Source organism: Chaetodon auriga, chromosome 12 (assembly GCF_051107435.1).
Source record: "Chaetodon auriga isolate fChaAug3 chromosome 12, fChaAug3.hap1, whole genome shotgun sequence".
NCBI lineage: Eukaryota > Metazoa > Chordata > Actinopteri > Chaetodontiformes > Chaetodontidae > Chaetodon > Chaetodon auriga.
In genome coordinates this window covers 6,941,216-6,961,700 of record NC_135085.1, presented here as the reverse complement: position 1 = coordinate 6,961,700, position 20,485 = coordinate 6,941,216, and the positions used below count along the sequence as shown (strand labels likewise).

Below are 20,485 nucleotides of genomic sequence, written 5' to 3'. Positions count from 1 at the left end.
GTTGCAGAGTGTAGAGCTCTAATCTCTCTTTTGACTGACGGCACTCTAGCTGAAGAACAGCGGCGGAGTGGAACTAAGTATATTTACTTCGAGGTGGATGTACTTGATGCTACTTTATACTTTTACTCGACTGTGTAATAGAGGGAAATGCTGGCTTTTTACTCCACTGCATTTATTTGACAGCTCTATTAAAAGCAACTTTTCACATTAAACCTTGGCTTATACAATCTATGATGACTTGATAAAACATGAATAAATCCTTAATACTTGTCAAATAACATATGATAATACAAGACTGAAGGGGGCAACTCTACTGCCTAAAGAGTACTTTTACTTTGAATGATTTATTTTGATGAAATCACTTGTGCTTCACTGTACATCACTTAGTTTTTCTTTTTAACTTGTAATGGAGTATTTGTATATTCTAGTATGACTACTTTTACTTGAATAAAAGATTTGACTTTCTTCACAGCTGATGGGTTGATAGAGTGAAATGAAAGGAACAGGCAGCAGTGGTGGAATGTAATCAAGTACAGTTACTCTATAAGTCTGCACTTATTTACTTGAATACTTCCTTCTTATGTCTACTTTTCAGGGAATATTGTACCTTTTACTCTACTACATTTTCTGACATGTGGCCATTTTATGAAATTTAATACATTTAGAGTTATACAATGAATATAACACCGACCTTCACGATGAGCACTTTTGTTCTATATTTTGCTGACAATATTAATGTGCTTTTACTTATACAACATTTTCACTTCCACTATCCTTTTTTGACAGGCAGAAGCCCAAAGCACACTGTAAAGCTATTGGAAATGACACTTGTTACTGACCTCTACTGGTTGGGCAACAAAGTGCGTCACAGTGGATTTCTACAGTAGCACGGGAAACATTAAATGGTCCAATAAGCTTTTATTGTTTTCATGGTATAACATACAAACAGCTCTTTGATAGTGTGGGAAAGACGTGAGAGACAAGCATGAATCAAAGAAGAAAACATCTCATACAGTACTGAAGGTTCCTGTCAGGCACATGTAAGAAGTGGGAATCAGTAGCTATTTGGCCGCTCTGTAACGCAGAAGCCCAGAGCAACCAGTGCAGCATTTGTCTTTCATTTACTTTTAAAAATGCATCAATGGGCAACATAACCTGAATTCAACTATTACTGAACATGCTGATAAATAAATTTGCTGACAGTTAAATTCAATCATGTTATAAATAGATCATGTATGAACAATACTAAATTGAAAAAAGCTTATATCAGTTAACAAATGACAGAGTCGCTATACGACAGTAAAATGAATCATAAGAAATAACATTCAAACTCATGTTGAGCTACATTATGCCCACATATGCCCGAATGCAAAACCAACCAACCGGCGTGCTTCACATGCAAAGGTTTCAGTGCGAACACCAACATGAGCTGTCTGTATACTTTCAGTCCTTTCACACACACACAATCATACGAACATAAAAAATACACACACAGATGATCAGTTCACAGAGTTACATATTTTTTCCACCACTCTGTTGAACTCCTCTGGTTGATCAGCATACACGTGGTGAGAGGCGTCATTTATCAGCTGCACAGTGGACAGACGAGGAAATAAAGATCACTACAACAGTCAGCAGTAAAGCACGACATGAAGCTTCTACACTGACAAAAAATAAACAGGAACTGAACTAAAATTCAATTAAATGATGATTCAATGCGGACTTGCACATCTTAAGACTCATAATTTGATCATCTCTCCCTCATAACTCTTCACTCTGCATCTCTACTCACCAGCACTTTTGTGTCGGCCTGGTTCCTGATCTGGACCACTCTGTCCCCGGACGAGCTGTCCACCCAGGATCGTGCTCCATACAGCATGGTGAGGGGCATGGAGGGGGGCAGGAGGTGAACCCGCTGCAGCATGGGCCTCTTAGCCCAGCCCAGAGACTCTGCCATGGCCCGGAAACCCACTTCACCACTGGGAGGAGGAGAGGAAATGGAAAAGGTTGCAGGAAATTGGTCGGCTTTTTGAATGCAAAACGTTCTGTTACTAAAAATGTGACAAAGTGACGCGGGTGTTGGCTTACCTCGGGGTTTGTGCATTACAGTGGTAGATATATTGCGTCATGGTATCATCATCAAACAGGTCTTCGAATTTCCTTTTGAAATCAGGACGGAATCTGTTCACCAAGCCTGGACCTGAATCAATGGCACACTGTTAGAGGACGGAAAGGGTATGACGAGGCACAGTGTCTGTCAGATAAACAGGAACATGTCTTACCACACGGGCCTGCTGCTCTGATCACAGCCAGCGGGTTGAAGAGGGAAACCACCGTTGCAATGGCTCTTACCCAGCGTGGAATGGGCGGCCTCTTCACAGTCTCTGTTCCCTGACCCTGATCCTCTTGGGACTGAGTCTGGGCTTGCTCAGGGAAACCCCAGGGGTCCACCAGGATAAGATGTGACACTCTGCAGGAGAATACATCATAACATCTTATCAACTGGCATATATTTGTCATCATCATATGCAAGGCAGGAGGTAGTGTGCAATGCTGTTTTTTCTGGATGCTACCACTAGGAGGTGCCAAAGTCAGGCTTCTTTTTATTTTTCAGAGTACATTTCTCATTTTAAATATTTTGCTAGTTAACAGACCTGTTAACTATGCGTGCTCACTTTCACATTAAACATAGTCATTTGATCCACTGTGCATATGAAAATAGTAATTAATGCAGCTTAAAGTTTTAACCTCCTAAGACCCGAACTCTTGCACGGCATGCATTATTAATTTCTCTTGCTATTGCTATTTCAGCTGATGAATAAAACAAAGAATTATCAGCATATTATTATTATTATTATCATTTTTTGTACATATATTTTATATATATATATTTTTTATTATTGTTTTTCTTATTATTGTTAGCAATATAATGTCCTTGTATGTGGACATCCGGTCCTAGGAGGTTAAGGATTAGTTTGTCAGTTTGGGAAATGCGCCAACTATCAGCACCTCTAAAGTTCATCTTCCTCTGAAAAGTTGTAATTTTATGGAGGGTCACGTTACGGACTATTTCTTGGCCAGTCTTGTCATCACCATGTGGTTACCAGGCGACCAGCGGAGACTCTAAGAAGTGACCCCGCCTGGCAGAAAAACTGTCATGCAGACCAGAGCCAGGCTGGGGCTTTCCAGTGTTTGTGCAAAGCTAAGCTCACTGCCTGCTGGCGATAGCTCCATATTTACCATACAAACATGAGAGTGGTATTGAACTCTTCTTCAATGCTAATGAGCTCATTTCCAAAGATGCCAAACTATTCCTTTACGAGCGTGACATTTTTATTGTACTACCAGCATTTGTAGTAAGTAACCAACTCCAGTAAAGCACCATAAAACTGGCCAAACATACAGCTGCAGGTATTTGCCCACGATTACTGGATATGCTATCCTAACAGTGTTATTACCTAGAAGGGTACTGGATGGCGTAGGAGGTGGCCAGGTACCCCCCCAGACTGTGTCCCAGCAGAATCATGTTCTCCAGACCCACAGACTGCCTCCACTGCTCAATAGAGTCCACAAACTGCTCCTCTGCCTTGGTAGCATCTGAGGGGAAGGGGGGCCTGGAGCTCCTGCCAAAGCCCAGCAGGTCAAAGGCGTAAACAGGCCGTGATCGACTCAGCATCTCGATGTTCCTGATCCACAGGCCTACCCCTCCTCCAAAGCCATGGACCATCACCAGGGGAGTCTTCGGGGCTTCAGAAAAAAAGACATAGGGCAGTTATAGCTGAGGTGGTACACTGCATGCAGCACTGTGGGGTTCCAGCTGTTGCTTCCTGATAAACAAACAAAGACTGAGGGGAGGGTGGTACCTTGTTCTACAGGTTTGCGCACCATCTTGTTGGTGACGGTCAGAGTCCATATTCTATCCTGGTTTGGTAGAGTCACAAACCTCGCCCACAGGTCATTCTGAATACCTGTTGGAGCAGGTAAAGAGGAGTACTGATTACTGTCACCACCCCAGTGACATAACAGTTGCCACATCAGTGTCATATTACACAGAGAAGTTCCACATGAGGAGATAGACATTCTGTATGTGATTCAAAGTGCTTGGCTATGCCGACATTAGTGCGTCGTCTTGATAAAATCAGCCAGTATAAGTCAAAACATTCTCACAGGCGAGAATCTTGGACTCTGCAGTCTTCAAAAGGGACATGGAGGTTGGACGCCAGGAAGGCCACCAGCTCCAGACTGGACTGGACCTGACAGGAGAGACAAATGAAGACAGAGGCATGAAAAGAATGAGCAGATAGTGGCTATCACAGGAAATACATGCTGAACACGTAATACTAACGCCACTAGTGAGAGTCCAAGGGTGAAGTCAGTGTTATCATTACTTGTATGGAGCGCTGGTGCTGCACGCCATCATTGCTGTCGATCAAAGTCAGTGCTGGGACCCACAGCACTGACGGAGTGCTTAACATTTATCATTACTGCCTCTGATCCCTGAAGAGCGATCATCATTTAAAGTCCACACAGTTTACTGTGTGACACATACTTCTACAAACTACGGTGCAGCCAACCTTTTTATTTTTTGGACAGAGTCTACAAAGGTGTGTAAGCTGAGCTGAGGGGGGTTTATACCCCCCACTTCCTCTTTGATTGGAGGTAGAAAGAGGCCAGTGTCACGTTTCTACCTCCACCATGAATACACCAGGTACAACACCAACGCCCTCCACCTGGCTATTCAAATTTGCTGAGTCATCCAAACTCACAGCTGCACTTTTCCCCAGTGCCACTTCTCCCACTTAAAGGACCTTTTGACAGGAGTGGCAGATTAGGATAATCTCTCTTAATCAACATTATTTACACTGTACCAAAGCTGTGGCTACTAATAAAAACCCAAATATTCCTGCAAGACCGATGTAGGAAGTAACAGTGAACCAGAGACTGGTTACTTTTTATGGTCAACTTCCACTGTTTACACTACACCCTTTTCCTATTCTTGTTTAAATTTACTAGTCATTGTCTCTGTGTCATATTAATATAAATGGAGGCGGCTGCATTTATAGAACGACAGACTATTTGTTTTAGTTTGTGAGTTATGTCACATTTGATTTAAGTGTGAAGACTTGTGTATTTTACACAGGATTCAGGCACAACGACACAACACTGCAGTGAAGTACTGTATTACAAAGACCCCGATAAATGTTTTAAAGATGGAAAACGACACAACGAACACGTCCGTCTTAGAAAAGTTTAGCTAGCATGTGATGTAACAGACGGACAGTGTGCTGAAGGAGAGAGTATTCGGCTGTATTGTTATCTAACTTACTTACTCTGTCTCACACTCGGTGTGTATCGCAGCTGTAGCAGGATCCATTGGTGATCATATTCCGGTGACTATATTCAGCTTAACTGAGTTACGAGCTTGTCAACACGCTTCCTGGGTCCTGCTTTGTAATTAAACTACTGTAGGCGACTTTCTAATGTTTAGTAACGCGTACATTCCTTGGTCAGCTGACCGACCACAAAGATGGTCTAATGCGATGATCCATCAAAATCAGGCATAAAGCGTGCCTCATACTGCATTTAAAAGTCTGACGAGGCGTTCACGCGACATGAAAAGCTAACACTCGCCATATGAATTCGGCAACAGGAGCACTTTACAGTATTTATAATCCACCAACGGTCAAAAGGACTGGCCATTACAAGTGTTATTTTGGTGTACTGCCGTTGCTATAATTTTCACTACTGTTCCGTGTGTTTTTGTGGATTATTAATTCGTGGAAACTAGAAAAAAAACGTCAGATTTCTGTGAATCTGTAATTCGCAAATTAGACACTGGGGCCTTGGGTCCAAAGAAAATTTATAAGAATCCAGAATGCAGTCGACACAGACTCATCTCGAAAAACTGTAAGAGTAAAGCATCGTCTCACGTTTTACACCTCTCTGCTGGACAGTGGGCGGCGACAACGATATGCGTCATCAACGGGCTCGTTGCTCTTCTTTCCGAGCGACTCGGAAGATATTTGTTGTAACACCAAAGCCGCTTCCGGTTAATGAGGACACGTCACTCATTCGACGGAGGAAGAGGACCTGTGCTAAAGTCGTTTGTTGACCCATTTTGTACAAATTAGACAGCAAAATCATGTCGAATTCCGTCATATCGGTCATTTCCCGGTTTCTAGAGGAGTACACCACCACGACTCCCAACAAGCTGAAAGTGGTGGATGCATATCTTCTGTACATCTTGTTGACTGGGGCGCTGCAGTTCCTCTACTGTCTGCTCGTCGGTACCTTTCCCTTCAACAGCTTTCTGTCGGGCTTCATCTCTTGTGTGGGTGCTTTCATTCTCGCAGGTAAATTTTTCCTCAGTGAAATGTTGTGATGTCTTGTCGGTGAATTGTGCAATGCGTCAGTCGGAGGGTTTCAGTCAGTCTCTGGACTTCAGGCCCACCAGTGAACATGCGTGCAGACACAAGTTAGCTTCCGAAGCTAAACCGTCATGACCTGAGTTGTAATTATAAAAGAATGTAATAGATAAACATTACTTAAATATTACTATTTCTAGAATTAAAGTGTACACTCAATTGTCGCTTTAGGCGCACTTACCATAAACTTAACTAGTCCAACAATGCAAAAGCTCTGCAGCACGTCTTATCTCCATAAAGGTTATAATGTTCAGTTTTTGTTTGTACTCAATTGTGTTTATAGAGAAATAATTAGCATAAAACAAAAGATACTATACAATGCAGTACAATTCAACAGCACCACAGACTGAAGCCATAGTGAACACAGAGTGGATTCAGTTGTGGGACTATTGCATTAGTTCTAGCCAGGTGTACCTAATAAACTGGCAAGTAGGTATACCGCGATGTACCATGTAGATAGAACCGTGCTCCTCAGAGCTTATATTGACAGAGCTAGACATCTTTCGAACTTCTCCGTAAACTTTCAGCCAGATGAGCTTTAGCTGTGATGCGACGACAGTGAAGCATTGAACTGCATGATTAATCGATTTGGTTTATCATTTGGCTATGAAACGTCAGAAAGCTATGAAAAATGGCTCATTACAATTCTCCAAAACCCAAGATGACCCAGAGATAAATTGTCATTTCAAAAACTGAACTTTGTCAGTATTAGTGGTGAGTTGATACATTTCTGAGTTGAAGAATTAATCAGCCATCCCATTTGTGACGTTTTATATGCTAAACTAACATTTATCAACTGTTAATCAGTCATCATGCCTTTAAGTTTTGTTGTTTATGGGTCTAAGGAGCTCGACTCAAATGCTGAATCCGTCATGTCTTCTTTTTTTTTTTAGTGTGTCTTCGTATCCAGATCAACCCACAGAATAAAGGAGAGTTCCTGTCCATCTCCCCAGAGAGAGCCTTCGCTGACTTCCTATTCGCTCACACTGTCCTCCATCTGGTTGTGATGAATTTCATTGGTTGAAACCGAAGTGCACCTGACTCACAGTGTCCCGCCCCCTCAGAAGGTGCATATTTCTCACATGTATTTCATTAAGACTGCTGTAGCAGTGCGATTCAAACCACAGTGGAGACATTCATGCTGCTTCTTCTTTTTGTTTTTTTTTTAATTTGATGTGTTAGTTGATGTTTTAACAGCATCATCATCAGATTGTTTTTTGAAGATAGTTTCCCATCCAGCTGTACGCTGCTCAGAGTAACGACATTTCTGCAGCTGCTGGTTATGATGACTTCCTTGTTGGAGAGATTTCTCCCATAACAAGCAAGCCCTTTCTGCAGTCTTGAAGCACGTCACTGCTGAACATTCTTCAGCTGAAGTGAAAAGCAAAAGGGTCAAGGATGAACGGCAGATAGTTAAAAGAACAGGGTTTTCTTTAATGAGTTCCATACTGTTAGTATTTCTAATATGAGAAACTCTTAGAGCTGATGTGTGTGTGTGTGTGTGTGTGTGTGTGTGTGTGTGTGTGTGTGTGTGTGTGTGTGTGTGTGTGTTAATGCATCAGCCTTTATAGTGTAGAGCCTCTCAGTGGACAATAAATGGGAGATTTTATGAACTCAAAGGATCATACACATATATGCTTTACTGTATTGGTTTGTGCTAGTAAAACAAGACATACACCCCTGCCTTGTGGGTGCTCTCAGTCACATTAACCATTCCTGCCAGTTCATTCTCAGTGGAACCGCCCAGATATATCACATGTGATAAGATGGACTTCAGTCTTACTTCTCTGGGGAGATCCACATGATACCACATATTGCTTTTGCTGTGCTATGAAATGATGCTATTGAATTTTTAGATGAGTGGAAGGGTGGCGCTGCATCCTCAGTTGTCTCTGAATAACGACTCCCATAACTTGTCACTGACCCCACCGCCTCTTCTTTTTTTTCAGAGACCACAACAAGAGAAGTTAAAACTCCCCCTCAAGACACGATGCTACATCTGCTTTTGTGCAGCTGGTTTGGAGAATCCCATCCCGCCATCCACCCTGAATAAGTTGCATCTTATCTCACGTGATGCAGTTCAGTTTTCTTACTGACAGAGGTTGATTTTCATTCTTTTTTTATGTTGAAATTTGTAAAGCATTCCCTTTTGCACTGAAAAGAAGAAAATAAAAGAACTAAAATGGTGACCTTGAGTGAAACGCTCTCCGTTCTGTTTCATTTTCAACAGCAACGGACCTTTTTCAATAATACATGTTTTCAGATGAGAAAGATACAGAATGATAGTTCTTAGACTTTTGCATGTACCCTCCCTAAACACCCATAAACTGCATCTAAATCTTTTAGATGCATACAGTCTTATTTGAACACGCTAAATGACTTATTTTTATTATTAAATTAGAAGTACATTACATAAAACAATACCACAATCATCAGACTGTGTTGTACAAGCATACTCCCCCCAACCCCATATAGTCATATTACACCTTCAAAAACAACTTTTTATACCAGGTTTGGGAGAGCCACATGCTACATCAGGAGCTGATTACAGAAAAAGAAATACCTGTTAGAGGTTGACAGCACAAAAAATTTTACTTGGTGAAAATTGCTGGGAAAGGGCTCCATCCCTTGCAGAACTTGTTTTGAACCCCACAGATTGCAGCATTTATTAAAAGTTGAACTGAGACTACAGTATATTCTGGGGCCAATGAGAGTGCCACAGCTTGAGCAGCAGGCTTACTGCCTATCATGCGAAGAGAGAGGGGAAGCAAGAACATTACACCCCAGAGCAATGAGAGGCTTTGCTTCTATTACTTGCTCTGGAATAACTGATAGAGTCAAACACATTGCAGCTCAATTGCTTTAAATGGCGCAGAGCTGTGGGTGTGGATGTGTGGGCCAGTCTGAACTGGATATGAAACTTGCATACAGAGATGAAAAATGGACTGAATCATGTTGGCTTCATAGGTCTTTCCTGTAAAGGTCAGACCTAAATCTCCTCCTATGCTGATTTAATAGCACACAAAGAGGTACTCTATCTACCTACCTTGACATACTAAATAGATAACATTAGCGTCAGTCCTTTTGAAAAGGGCTTCGTATAAAGAAGTAAGAGTGGTGATTCTGGGAAATGAGAGGCGAGATTTTGAACACATCTCAGCTGAAACAATCGAAACACAGAGGCAGGGGGTACCTCATTTCCTAGATTTTCCAGGGGGGAGGTTGAACCCTCTCTGTGTGACTGATGTTATGCTGAATAATGGGTAAAGGTAACTGGAAGCTACTTATCGATTGGGCTGGAGGAAGTATTTAGATTCTTTACTCAAGTACAAGTGGCAATACCACTCAGTGAATATACTTTTACAAGTAAAAGCTTATATTTAAAACAATGCTTAAGTAAAAGCACATTGGTCTTAACCTCAAGATTTACTTTAAAGTTTACAAGTAAAAGTACCCACTATTCAGACCCAAAGTAGGTTTGCACTCATATTTTACTCAAGTTAAGTCTTCTGCTACATTCTACTTCACTAGTTTCAGAGAAATATATTTTCTCAACTACATTTATGTGGTAACTTACTGCAATCCCAGCAGGTAAACAAGCTTCCCAGCAGTCTATAAAGTGGCTACAATTAGCTCCACCTTTACTAGCTGCAACATTAAAGTGATCCAGGAATAGTTATAGTGTCTCAATAGGAGATATATATTATTCTGAAATGGGCTGTTCTGCATAATGAGTTTTACTTTTGGTACTTTAAGTATATTTTGATGCTAATACTTTGCCGTCTACACTGTAGTATTGCTGCTTATACCTATAATTAAATGATGTGAACATGTCTTCCACCACTAGTATAATGGCCTCTGATGCATTTACATGTAAGCCACATTTTAATGTTGTAATTGGTCGAGGTGTGGCTATTTTATGTACTGTTTGGTGGCTTGATGTAATGTATAATGCTGTGTTGTATTTCATATGCTCATTATAGGCCATTAAAATCTTAATCTGCAATAACTAAAGCTGTCAAATGCACGTAGTGAACTTAAAAGTACAATATTTCCCTCTGAAATTTAGAACTACAAAGTACCATAAAATTAGAAACAATGCACAAGTAAAGCTGTTAAGATCAGTACTTGAGTGCATGTACTTTCCAGCACTGCTTATTGTACTTGGTGCATAAAGAAATCAGCTTGCAGTCCACGTCTTCGTAAAAATAGACAATATTTTAAGGGAGTAATTTATTCTGTAGACTTACAGTTTGATTGTGGTATGTCTTTTTGACTGAACTGCTCCTCTGTGCGCTGGAAGAAAAACAATCTCATTAACTAGTCTCTATTTAGAGGAATAGCCTGTTGGGCAAAGCACTGGTATCACACTGAAACCACTAAGCAATATATATTAGAGCCTCAGTAATAAAAACAAACATTAGGAGGCATCATGGCACCATTTTGCTTAAGCCATACATATGCAAGGTCTCTTACCAATGCAAACATGAAGACATGGCAGAGAATCTGACATTTTAATCAGGTTTACATGCTCTGTGAGACAGGAGGGAAAGTTGGGAGCATCTAGTTAATCTTGCTTAGTTTGATGCAGCAATTCACCAAAATAAAATCTGTTGCAGCTCTTGTAACAGAGACAAACTAATACAGTCAGTCTTTCGTAACGCTGGAAGGAATGTCAGGATGCGCCGTGGAACCTGACCGGCTGGAAATAATTAATTTTGGGAAAGTTAAGTTTCGATTCTCAGATCTGCCTGAATGCTCAGTTTCAATTCTGGCTTCTTTTCTCCAGGAAATGGATGACCATAAAAGGCCTTGTAGCCAAAGCATAAAGGCAGGGACTTTAGGGACATCCTTGACACCCTTCACTGAGCAAATTGAGAGGCTTGGAATAATTGTTTGTTAATTCAGTGGCTGAGGGGGCTGTGTGTAGAAGCTTAATCCAACAAATGAAGACTGGACCAAATCCAAAGTTTTCAGGCATCAAAATCATTTCATTGTAGTCTGCCAAATGAATTCTCTGCATTCATGGAGGGGAGGCACTCAGCATTTGGTTGCTTGGGAGAATAAAAGATGGCTAACACTGAAAGAATAAAGATGACACGTTAGAATTTACAAGCCAAATCCTTTGTTAATAGTTAGACATTTTTGGAAATATAAGCACATTCACTTTGTTGCCCAGAGATAGATGAGCGGATTGATACCATTCGAATGAGTGTGTGCTAAATATGAAGCTACAGCCTGGGGGCAGTTAGCTTAGCATAGCACACAAATCTGTATGTGAGAAAAAAGAGTTATGTCCGTTTAAATTTGTGAGCTTTGGTTGTGCTGGTGGGTCTGGTGGTGGTGAGCCAGGCTAGCTGTTTCCCCTTCACCTGCAACTTTTATGCTAACATAAGCTGTGTTGCTAATGCTAATGCTAATTGCTAAGCTGATGTTGAACTGTTCCCCAAAAGTCTTGATTTCTTGAACGTCAGTTTGAGTTTGAGTGTAAATAAATCCTCTGGGGTTGCTGAAGAATTAAAAAGATGTGAGCAAATGGATCACTTTACAGAAATCCACCTTCTTCTTCAGGAGAAATACACTTTCCAGGTTATGGAAGTGAGCCGAAAATCATATACTAAAGATGATATTTTACATCACAGCCACAGTGAATGTAGCTCATTAGATGTTTGCTAAAAACATTCTTCACTGGCACCTACATGGTTAACATCTGGAACATCTGGATCCAACTAGTGGTCACATGACTGAGTGGAAACTGGCATTGCGGAACCTAGAATCTGTGTTCAGACAAGGGAGAGCACTCACTTGGTAAACCTCAAAGTGACGGTGAAACATGCCGAAGCCCCTCGTACTCGCCCTCGGCCTGTTGCCATGGATCCCAGGTAATAACTGTGACTACTGAGGATATATGATTACAAAATGTGCACAATAACTGATGACTTCTTAGGATGATTAATGTCTGTTCCGCAGCCCCCTCACTTTGCAAACACTGCTGCTACAGTGCAGGGTGTTTCTCATGCTTCACTTCTCTTTACTATTTTATTACTTTTCTGTTTTAATCATTTGTTGAAGACAGACTAACCACTTTCTGCCTAAGCTGGGGAAGGCTTTTATGCTTTTTCTGAAGCTTACAAGCGTCTGTACTGTTTGGCCCTTGGCAAGACTATGTTTGATGTTTATTTTGTCAAGTCTCCAAAGGCTTGTTATATTTGTCCCCCAAAAATCTCTATTATGGAGGATAATCCAATTTTGGAATAAGAAGTATGGAGAGGGAAGTTAAAGGAGGAAAACTGTTTTGTTACAAAGGAGACTGAAACCATAGATGTGGTACAAGTGCAGCTGAAGGCCACTTCCCCCCGTTGCTCAATCATATGAGTGTTGACTGAGACTGTTCTGTCTGAAAGTTTAAGTTCAAGGGCAGTGTGCAACATTCAGTCATCTCCACTTTGCATCAGCCCTCCTCTGCAGGGTAACCACCGTGGGAGAGCATGTAGTCCTGGAGGGGGAATCCCTCACAGTCCCGTGTCAGTATGAGCCCCAGTATGCCAGTTATGTGAAATACTGGTGTCGGGGGAGCATGAGGGAGTTCTGCTCCAGCTTAGCTCGGACAGACAACATCCGTTCGGACAACCCAGCTGAGGACAAACTGAGCATTTTCGACGACCAGGTCCAGCTGGTGTTCACTGTGACCATGAACAACTTGAAGGAGGCAGACTCTGGGTGGTACATGTGTGGCGTGGAGATAGGTGGTGGGTGGACCGCTGATGTCGCCACTTTCACTTACATCAAGGTCATTCACGGTGAGCAATGGAGATATTTTGAGCTGAAAAAAAATCCTCTGTTGAAACCTGAAGTAAAAAAAACATTTTCATGCAAACTCTTAACGGAAGTTGGTTTCTTTCCTGCAGGTTTGTCTGTGGTGAGCAGCCAACTGAGTGGCGAGGAGGGGAGTAGCATCACAGTTGAATGCCTCTACAGTGAGAGATACAGGTATTTGATTGTCTCATTCATCGTATTAACATTGCGTCAGTTCTTTTTACCATCAGCTCACATAGGACCTCATTGAATCCAACATTTCTAGAGCAGGAAACCCAAGAAACGTGGTTATTTGTTTAAGATTTCCAATTTGAGCCAAACTCTGACGGACAGTCAGTCTTCCCTGACTCCCCTGTGACTGCTTGTCAACAGGCAAAGTGAGAAGAAGTGGTGTCGAAGTGGAGACTGGAGCTCGTGTCTGCTGACAGGTTCTGAAGGGAGCTACGAAGACACTTCAGTGGCCATCAGCGATGACAGAACTAGGACTTTCACTGTAACCTTAAAGAAGCTGCAGTTGAGAGATACCGGCTGGTACTGGTGTTCTGCAGGACAGCAGCAAATAGCCGTGCATGTGCTGGTCACACCCCGACCCACGACTAGTAGGTTGATCTTAATATAAGAACATTATGTTACAGTGTTTTCGTTTTAAGTGGAGATCTTGACAATCTTAATTAGTTCCTACTTGATTCATTGCTTAAGCAGCACCAGGAAAAAAAAAAATCAGCAATATTATTGTTTGGCATGTGGGTGACACAGAACAAGCAAACACAACACTGACATATTATACTATTGTTTTTATCAGCCTATTAACACATCCACAGAAGCAATGTTAGCATGTTTTTGTAATTATGTGTTTGCCCCTTTGGTGAATGGAAGTCAAATATTAACTCTCCTTTTAGCTTTGTGTTGGTTTCCACCAACTGCTGAAAAAAGTGTGAACCAAAACAGTAAAATTGCAGGCTGTAAAACCAAAGCAGTGAGCTCAGTCAGACCGCCTTAGAATTTACACCCACACTAGCGGCTCTCTGAGGCTGTACTGAGGCACAGCGCTGCTTTAAGCTAAATGCTATCTACATATGCTGATTTTGAGATGGTGTAATGTTTTATGAATACATGAATTAGCGATGAAATCTCATGGAAATCCGTCCAGTGGTTGTTTTTTTCACTGTGGACCAACACACTGACTGATGCTGACATCCCTAGAGTTTTGCTGCTAACGTGACTAAAATATTGACATGTGCACCTTTAAAAATACATGTTTTTATCATCCTAGTCCGTTTTCTCAGTGTGAAGAATCTATTGGAGCCCCATTGATCTGAACAGGTGGAATCCAGGCCAGTCAATGCACTATGGGGAGTTGAGCTCTTGAATGTTGTTGAAGACTTTTTTTGGAATGAAAGAAGCAGTTGTGTCGACTGTGTGGCCTTTTCCCCACGTCAGTGTGTGGCTGCTGAAAGGAGACGCTCTAAAGATCAGTATGTGTTTGTGACAGATGGCAGGGGCTCTTAGGTCTCCAGCTGTACAAGCTATTGATTATTACGAGTCACTTATCAAGAATATTGATGTTATGACCTCGGCAGGCGCTGCTACAAACACTGCTCTGCTTACGGTAGGGCATCATCTCTCAGCTCTGTGTGTAACATCTTTGTCTTCAGCAGCTGTGTCTGTGACATCCCAACTCACACCAAGTCAGTCTGTTGCACCGTCGTTGCCTCCACCCAACTCCATCATCACCAAGCAGTCCTGGAACAACCGCAGACAAGAGTAAAGCCCTTCTTTGTAATAATGCTTTAAATAGCCTTTTTTTTTTTTTAAGTATTTAATGTAAATCTGCTCCTAAAAGGCAGAATGACAGTGATAGTCAGATCATTTGCACCTTATGGCAACTGCTTTAGATAAAACTCCTCCTGGGGAACATCATCCATATTTCAACATAAATTTACACATAAAATTTCTAAGCACCAGTCCTCTACCACACCTTCCAAATTTGATGCGATGTCTTTCACACTATTAACTGTTATGGATGCTCATCTACACCGTCATGAAAGAGTTAACTCAAGTTCAGCTCAGTCAGGCACAGATAATGATCCACCGTTCTTGCCCAGGAGTATCTTCCTGTCATCTCTCATCTTGGCTGTCATGTTACAATGTGAGAACAGATGTAGCATGAGCCTGTGCTGCTCATGAAGCCGGCCTATCTGTTCAGACCACTGTGGCTTTCTGTCTGTGTTTCAGTCACATTTTGGAGTGGTTGCTGCTGTGCACTTCTTTAATGCTCCTTGTGGGCATGGTCATATTGGTGAGGAAGTTGTGGAGACTGCACAGTAAGACAACATCTCATTTCTTTGATCATTAAATCAGAGAATCATACCACTAACCCCCTCTATAAGTCTATCAAACATTTTGTATTCATTAAATATATATGGGTAAGATCTTTGCATTATTTATTTGTGGCTTGCAGATCCTCGGGATCCATTTCTGGAGCAGGATCCTGTGTTGAGACAAGCTAACGAGGAGAAAGCAAGGATCAGTGTAAACGCCCTTTAAAAACACCTGTCACTGTTACACACCATTTCAAAATTAACTGCACTACTGAGGATATGCTGTTGTGATTATCACACTCATTTTTCTTTCTCTCTCCACAGAAGTACTCAGACCTGCAACACGCTGATGTTGTTTTCCCAAAGAGGAATTACCAGGACGCACATATGTACTGAGCTTTGTCAGTCCAGTGTATGCTGTCACTGTTTGCCACTGAATGTAATTTTTGTGTTAGTTTACCGCACATGCTTTATATGTAGTGTCTTTTGTTTATTACATATCACCACATTTGAAGACATTAATGATGCTTTCTGCTTTCCTTATGTTATAGGCTGTAGGTCTTATGAGAGTATGCTTCTCCTGTAATATGACTTTACCAGAATATAATCATGTTATGTTTGATGTAATTTGGTCAGAAGCAGCGCTGTAACTACTAGTAAGGACACTGAGGTCATGTCTTCCGTATTGTCTGAATACATTTGGGGTTTGCAGTACACAGTGAAAACTTAAACATGGTATTTTATTTTTTTTTTTTTTGATTTTCAAAATAAATACATATTTAGATTCTATTATTGATTATTTCTCTCCCTTTATTTATGTGGGGGAATAAAAGAGTAATGCTTTATTTTACAGGTCCATTATCCACTGATGAGGGGACGATGTTTGTTATTGTTTGAATGAAACCTTCCATAATGGGTTTTCGGTCACTTGGGGGCCGCAGAAGCAAGTGACCACAAATGACCTATCTTTTAGTTTTTCATTTGATTTGGTGAACTTGTTAGGTAATCACACATCCAGCACACGTGGAGCAGCAATAGTGTTCATTCAGAGTTGTGTTTATGTCCTGATGAATCCAGGTCCGCTAGTTGCTAACTGCATCTGTCTTGGTGCTGGGTAGGTAGAACTGAGTTGTTTTTTTGAGCTCCTCATCTGTAAACAACTGTGGCCAAAACCAAAGCAAAGCTCCGTAGAGCTGAGGGAAAAGAGCAGAGTGTGATATGCTCTTTCCTTGAAATAACTGTGCAGAAAATAGAATTCAGCAGATAACTCAGTAACATATGCAAGATATTATTACATGTTAGAGACGCTTTTTGGTGTCATTGGGGTGTTGGGGGGACATCAACTTGTGACCTCAGTATCTAAAATGCTGGCTATGGCCCTGCTCACATATCTACTCTATGCAATGAATTGTATTCTGCTTGTATGAACGCTTAATCCCAATCATGCTTCTCAAGAGGCAACGTGCCCTTCAGGTCTAATGATTATAATGGTCACGCACACTGACTGCCCCTGCTTTAAAGATAATAATGGGCTCTGTTAAAGATGGACTTAGACAAGATGGTGGGAATTGCTGTCAGCTCCTAATTGCTGTTTGCTGCCTCCAACTCCAAAGAAATAAGCCCAATGTGAATGAATAAGAAATGCAAGATGGTAAATCCTGTCTGCATGGAAAGCCCATGGGACTGACAGAGGTACATTTTCAGTTTTTTGTTGCTTTTTTGGTAGAACTAGACCACTGTGTTTATTTCATAACAAAATAATGAGATGGCTAATTAACACATTTAGGCACGGATGCAGACTGTTTGACTTAAAACTTGTGAAAGCATATTCAGGAACCATGAGCATTGTTATGAGACACACTTAACTTAAGTGTGAAGTGAGCAAATGAAGACAGAAACCATTAGAAGGAGTTTACAAATGAACTCTGAAAAGGGAACAGCTCTACATTTCATGCCTGAACTGTCTGTTCTCATAGTGAATCTCAAGCGACGTGTTAGAATTGTAAATTGAACGAGCTAATGAGACGACCAAAGCAGCTGTGGAAGCAACGAGGGCTTGGAACTCTTAGAAATAACTTCGTCTTACCTTCAAATGAGGAACGGCCGAGTTCTTTTTTGTGATTTGGGCAAAATAAAATTTCAAAGATTCAGTGTTCCTTCATGGTGTCGTGTCATGACTGTGAATTATCGTCTTTCCTTGGCATAGTTGTGACGTTTTAGGATTTTAATGTAATATTTCTCTTTAGAATAGCCACATTACATGATATTCAAGAAAAAAAAAGTGAGGTTGCTGGTCTGTAGACTAATAACAGCCAACAACAACAACAGCACCAGATGGCTGTAGTGCTTATAGCAATGCAGACTTTGTGCTCAGTGACACAGTAACAGAAGAGACTTGATGTTGAGTCTGCTTTCAGTTACTTACTCTGAAGTTTACTGAGTCATATACATTTATTTATAATGCAATTCTGGGCGAACGTCCATCATCTCTGTGCCAGTGTCACAGGGCTCATTTTGCAGCCATTACCTCAGATCACAAGACATACAGTATATCTGCAGTCTGTTCCAAGTGGATGGACGGAAATGGGAAAGAAAAGCCTTGAATTTGAAAATTAGATTGATTAGATGATCTGACAGAATTCAAGACAAATGTAAACGCTGTTTAAATTCCTCCTTTGTTTATTGTATCTTACTGTATCCTTATTAGAGTATCATTAAATGTTTTTAGAGTTGTTGAATTTGGGATCTGCTTTCATACGGTCTTGTCTTGGCCGGGTCTGCCTCGCAAAAGAGTTTTCCATCCTCAGTGGGACTTAATAAATGTGAAATTAAAGGTAAAATTAGAGAAACGGGGTGAAACGATTCTTCAAGATACCACCAGATCATTAGTCATACTATGTGAACAGGGACTTTTTTTTTTCATTTTATCTAGTTATGAAAAAAATGAAATGTCTCACGCGGCTGTGGATCGTATACTCTTTATGCTTTCATCCTCATTAATAATCAAATACTTTGGAATTTGTTCTTTTTTCATAATATTAAAGATTTCCAGTCATATGTGTAGGTCTATGTGGTAAAACTCTTAAGTTTATACCAGACTGATTATGTAGAATGCTAAATAATAAATAATAAAGTTATGTACCATGATTTAATGATGCCACTGCACAGTTTTTAAACATATTACGATTTCTAGGTGATTTCTTTTTTAAAAGAAACTTTAAATATTCAGAATCTGTCCTACTCTATTCAAATCTATTATGTCCTATTCTCCTCTTTTCTACTGTCTGTAGGTCAGTCAAGTTTCACCACTGCCTCGATGTTACAGGGACTCAGTCATTAATCTAAATGTGTTTCAAGTGGAATCAGTTCTGCCACTAGATGGAGGTCAACCCTGTATGAAATATGTTCTTTCTGTTATGTATTGTGTGTGTGTGTGTGTGTGTGTGTGTGTGTGTGTGTGTGTGTGTGTGTGTGTCTGTGAATGGCACACGTATTACTCACGTTGTGGGGACATAAATCTGTTTGCATGGTCACATTGTGGGGGCTTGCCATACTTGTGGGGACAAAATGCATTAATTTTTAGGGTAAGACTTGGGTTACTGTTAGGTTTACGTTAAGGTTGAGGTTAAGGTTATGGTTAGGGTAGGTCTCAAGGAAATGAATATAAGTCTATGTAATATCCCCAGAAGTGATGAAAACCTAAGGTGTGTGTGTGTGTGTGTGTGTGTGTGTGTGTGTGTGGCAATTAATGCACAAAACATTTTCCTTTTTTCTGAACCAAACACCACAGATATTCTGCAGAAAAAAAAACACAGAGCTCTATGCAGAAAAACACAGGATTTAAACAACTTTAACGTTCTTGCATTTACTTCCACTGCTTGCTGATGTTTGCATACATTAGAAATTACAATTCTTTAATTGTTCCCTCGGCCATTTGATGGCATCTCCAATCAATAGGTTTGTACACACCTCGTGTGCAGCTGCTGCAGATAATAAGGCGTAAGGGTTCGTCTATGCCCTGTGACAATTGTTTTGAAGGCCAAGTGTTATACAAGCATGCTGTCCTCATTAAATATTGCATTATTCTTATTCACCCAGACCCAAGTGGACTGGACAATTAGAGTGCCTCTTAATTAGGATAAAAATAACTTAATATTAATGACTATAATGTACCTGAGAGCTTGAGATATAATTATCTGCTGTTTTGGGGACACCAGTGTAAACTCTTAGTAGAACCAGTCATAGTATTGATCAGAGGTGTTATATATCTTTTTAGAATTTGACTCAATTACTCCTTTATGCACATTCATTTTTATTGTTAAGCATGATTTCATAATTTTATACTCTGCCTATGTTAAGTAACTCTATCGCAGGTCCGTAAGCTGCGTGGAGAAAGAGGCATAATTTCCCTCAGTGTTTCTATAGTAACAGTAGATTAAAAACAAAACACAAACAAAATGAAATGGCACGTACTTGCCAGATCCTGTTCAACCATAAGATCCACTGTGACTTACCAGAGTGCCTCCCACCCACTGAGAGAGCATGACAAGGCTGCAAATGAAGGGGACAGACTGGTCCTGCTCTGGTGCTGCAGATCAGAACCCCCCTGTGTGCATCACTGTTAAAGGTACATCTCCAAACCAGACATCACATTAAGCCTACTGTAGAAAAACATCCTGTACTCCTAAACAGATGTCTAATTTAACTGACTTCATTTTCACTTCTGTGAACATGAGAGCAGGACTGGAAACAACAACAAATGAATGAATTCATGAATGAGTTTCTTGGTGTGGATATTCACAGTGAGGCAAACATGTGGTGTTGTTTGTTACATGATTTGTCCTAGTTTCAACGAAGACCCAATATCCAGCCTTTCATTCTGTGAAAAATAGTGTAATATCAGATGAAGTCTTGTTAGAGCTA

At 40.8% G+C, this 20,485-nt stretch overlaps 3 protein-coding genes across 5 annotated transcripts; 2 read left to right on the top strand and 1 right to left on the bottom strand.

Moving 5' to 3' along the window:
- Positions 1-903: 903 nt before the first annotated feature.
- abhd4 (abhydrolase domain containing 4, N-acyl phospholipase B) lies at positions 904-5,513 on the bottom strand. Its single transcript, XM_076746034.1, has 8 exons — positions 5,331-5,513; positions 4,168-4,253; positions 3,864-3,968; positions 3,459-3,747; positions 2,283-2,470; positions 2,089-2,200; positions 1,793-1,979; positions 904-1,589 (listed from the first exon to the last, which is right to left on the bottom strand). The coding sequence occupies exons 1-8, from the start codon at positions 5,372-5,374 to the stop codon at positions 1,500-1,502; spliced, it is 1,101 nt and encodes a 366-aa protein (XP_076602149.1). The 5' UTR covers positions 5,375-5,513; the 3' UTR covers positions 904-1,499.
- Positions 5,514-6,032: 519 nt separating this feature from the next.
- dad1 (defender against cell death 1) lies at positions 6,033-8,620 on the top strand. The gene is made up of 3 exons (XM_076745221.1): positions 6,033-6,353; positions 7,319-7,492; positions 8,375-8,620. Exons 1-2 carry the CDS (start codon positions 6,143-6,145, stop codon positions 7,447-7,449), a joined length of 342 nt encoding a protein of 113 aa, XP_076601336.1. The 5' UTR covers positions 6,033-6,142; the 3' UTR covers positions 7,450-7,492; positions 8,375-8,620.
- Positions 8,621-12,210: 3,590 nt separating this feature from the next.
- pigr (polymeric immunoglobulin receptor) lies at positions 12,211-16,350 on the top strand. 3 transcript variants are annotated; one of them, XM_076745152.1, is made up of 8 exons: positions 12,211-12,307; positions 12,881-13,225; positions 13,334-13,415; positions 13,614-13,840; positions 14,900-15,005; positions 15,477-15,565; positions 15,703-15,773; positions 15,887-16,350. In XM_076745152.1, the coding sequence occupies exons 1-8, from the start codon at positions 12,259-12,261 to the stop codon at positions 15,956-15,958; spliced, it is 1,041 nt and encodes a 346-aa protein (XP_076601267.1). In that variant the 5' UTR covers positions 12,211-12,258; the 3' UTR covers positions 15,959-16,350. The 3 variants fall into 3 exon arrangements, with proteins under 3 accessions (XP_076601267.1, XP_076601268.1, XP_076601266.1); XM_076745153.1 differs by having other exon boundaries at positions 12,223-12,307; positions 14,897-15,005; positions 15,890-16,097; XM_076745151.1 differs by having other exon boundaries at positions 12,223-12,307; positions 14,897-15,005; positions 15,887-16,097.
- Positions 16,351-20,485: the final 4,135 nt, after the last annotated feature.

Excerpts from the sequence above, each read along its gene's own strand:
- abhd4 (XM_076746034.1), bottom strand. The coding sequence starts at position 5,374 with ATGGATCCTGCTACAGCTGCGATACACACCGAGTGTGAGACAGA. Across the intron at positions 4,254-5,330 it reads CACACCGAGTGTGAGACAGA|GTCCAGTCCAGTCTGGAGCT; the intron begins GTAAGTAAGTTA and ends CTCTCCTGTCAG. Across the intron at positions 3,748-3,863 it reads GCGCAAACCTGTAGAACAAG|CCCCGAAGACTCCCCTGGTG; the intron begins GTACCACCCTCC and ends TTTTTTCTGAAG.
- dad1 (XM_076745221.1), top strand. The coding sequence starts at position 6,143 with ATGTCGAATTCCGTCATATCGGTCATTTCCCGGTTTCTAGAGGAGTAC. Across the intron at positions 6,354-7,318 it reads GGGTGCTTTCATTCTCGCAG|TGTGTCTTCGTATCCAGATC; the intron begins GTAAATTTTTCC and ends TTTTTTTTTTAG.
- pigr (XM_076745151.1), top strand. The coding sequence starts at position 12,259 with ATGCCGAAGCCCCTCGTACTCGCCCTCGGCCTGTTGCCATGGATCCCA. Across the intron at positions 13,416-13,613 it reads CTCTACAGTGAGAGATACAG|GCAAAGTGAGAAGAAGTGGT; the intron begins GTATTTGATTGT and ends GCTTGTCAACAG. Across the intron at positions 15,566-15,702 it reads GAAGTTGTGGAGACTGCACA|ATCCTCGGGATCCATTTCTG; the intron begins GTAAGACAACAT and ends TGTGGCTTGCAG.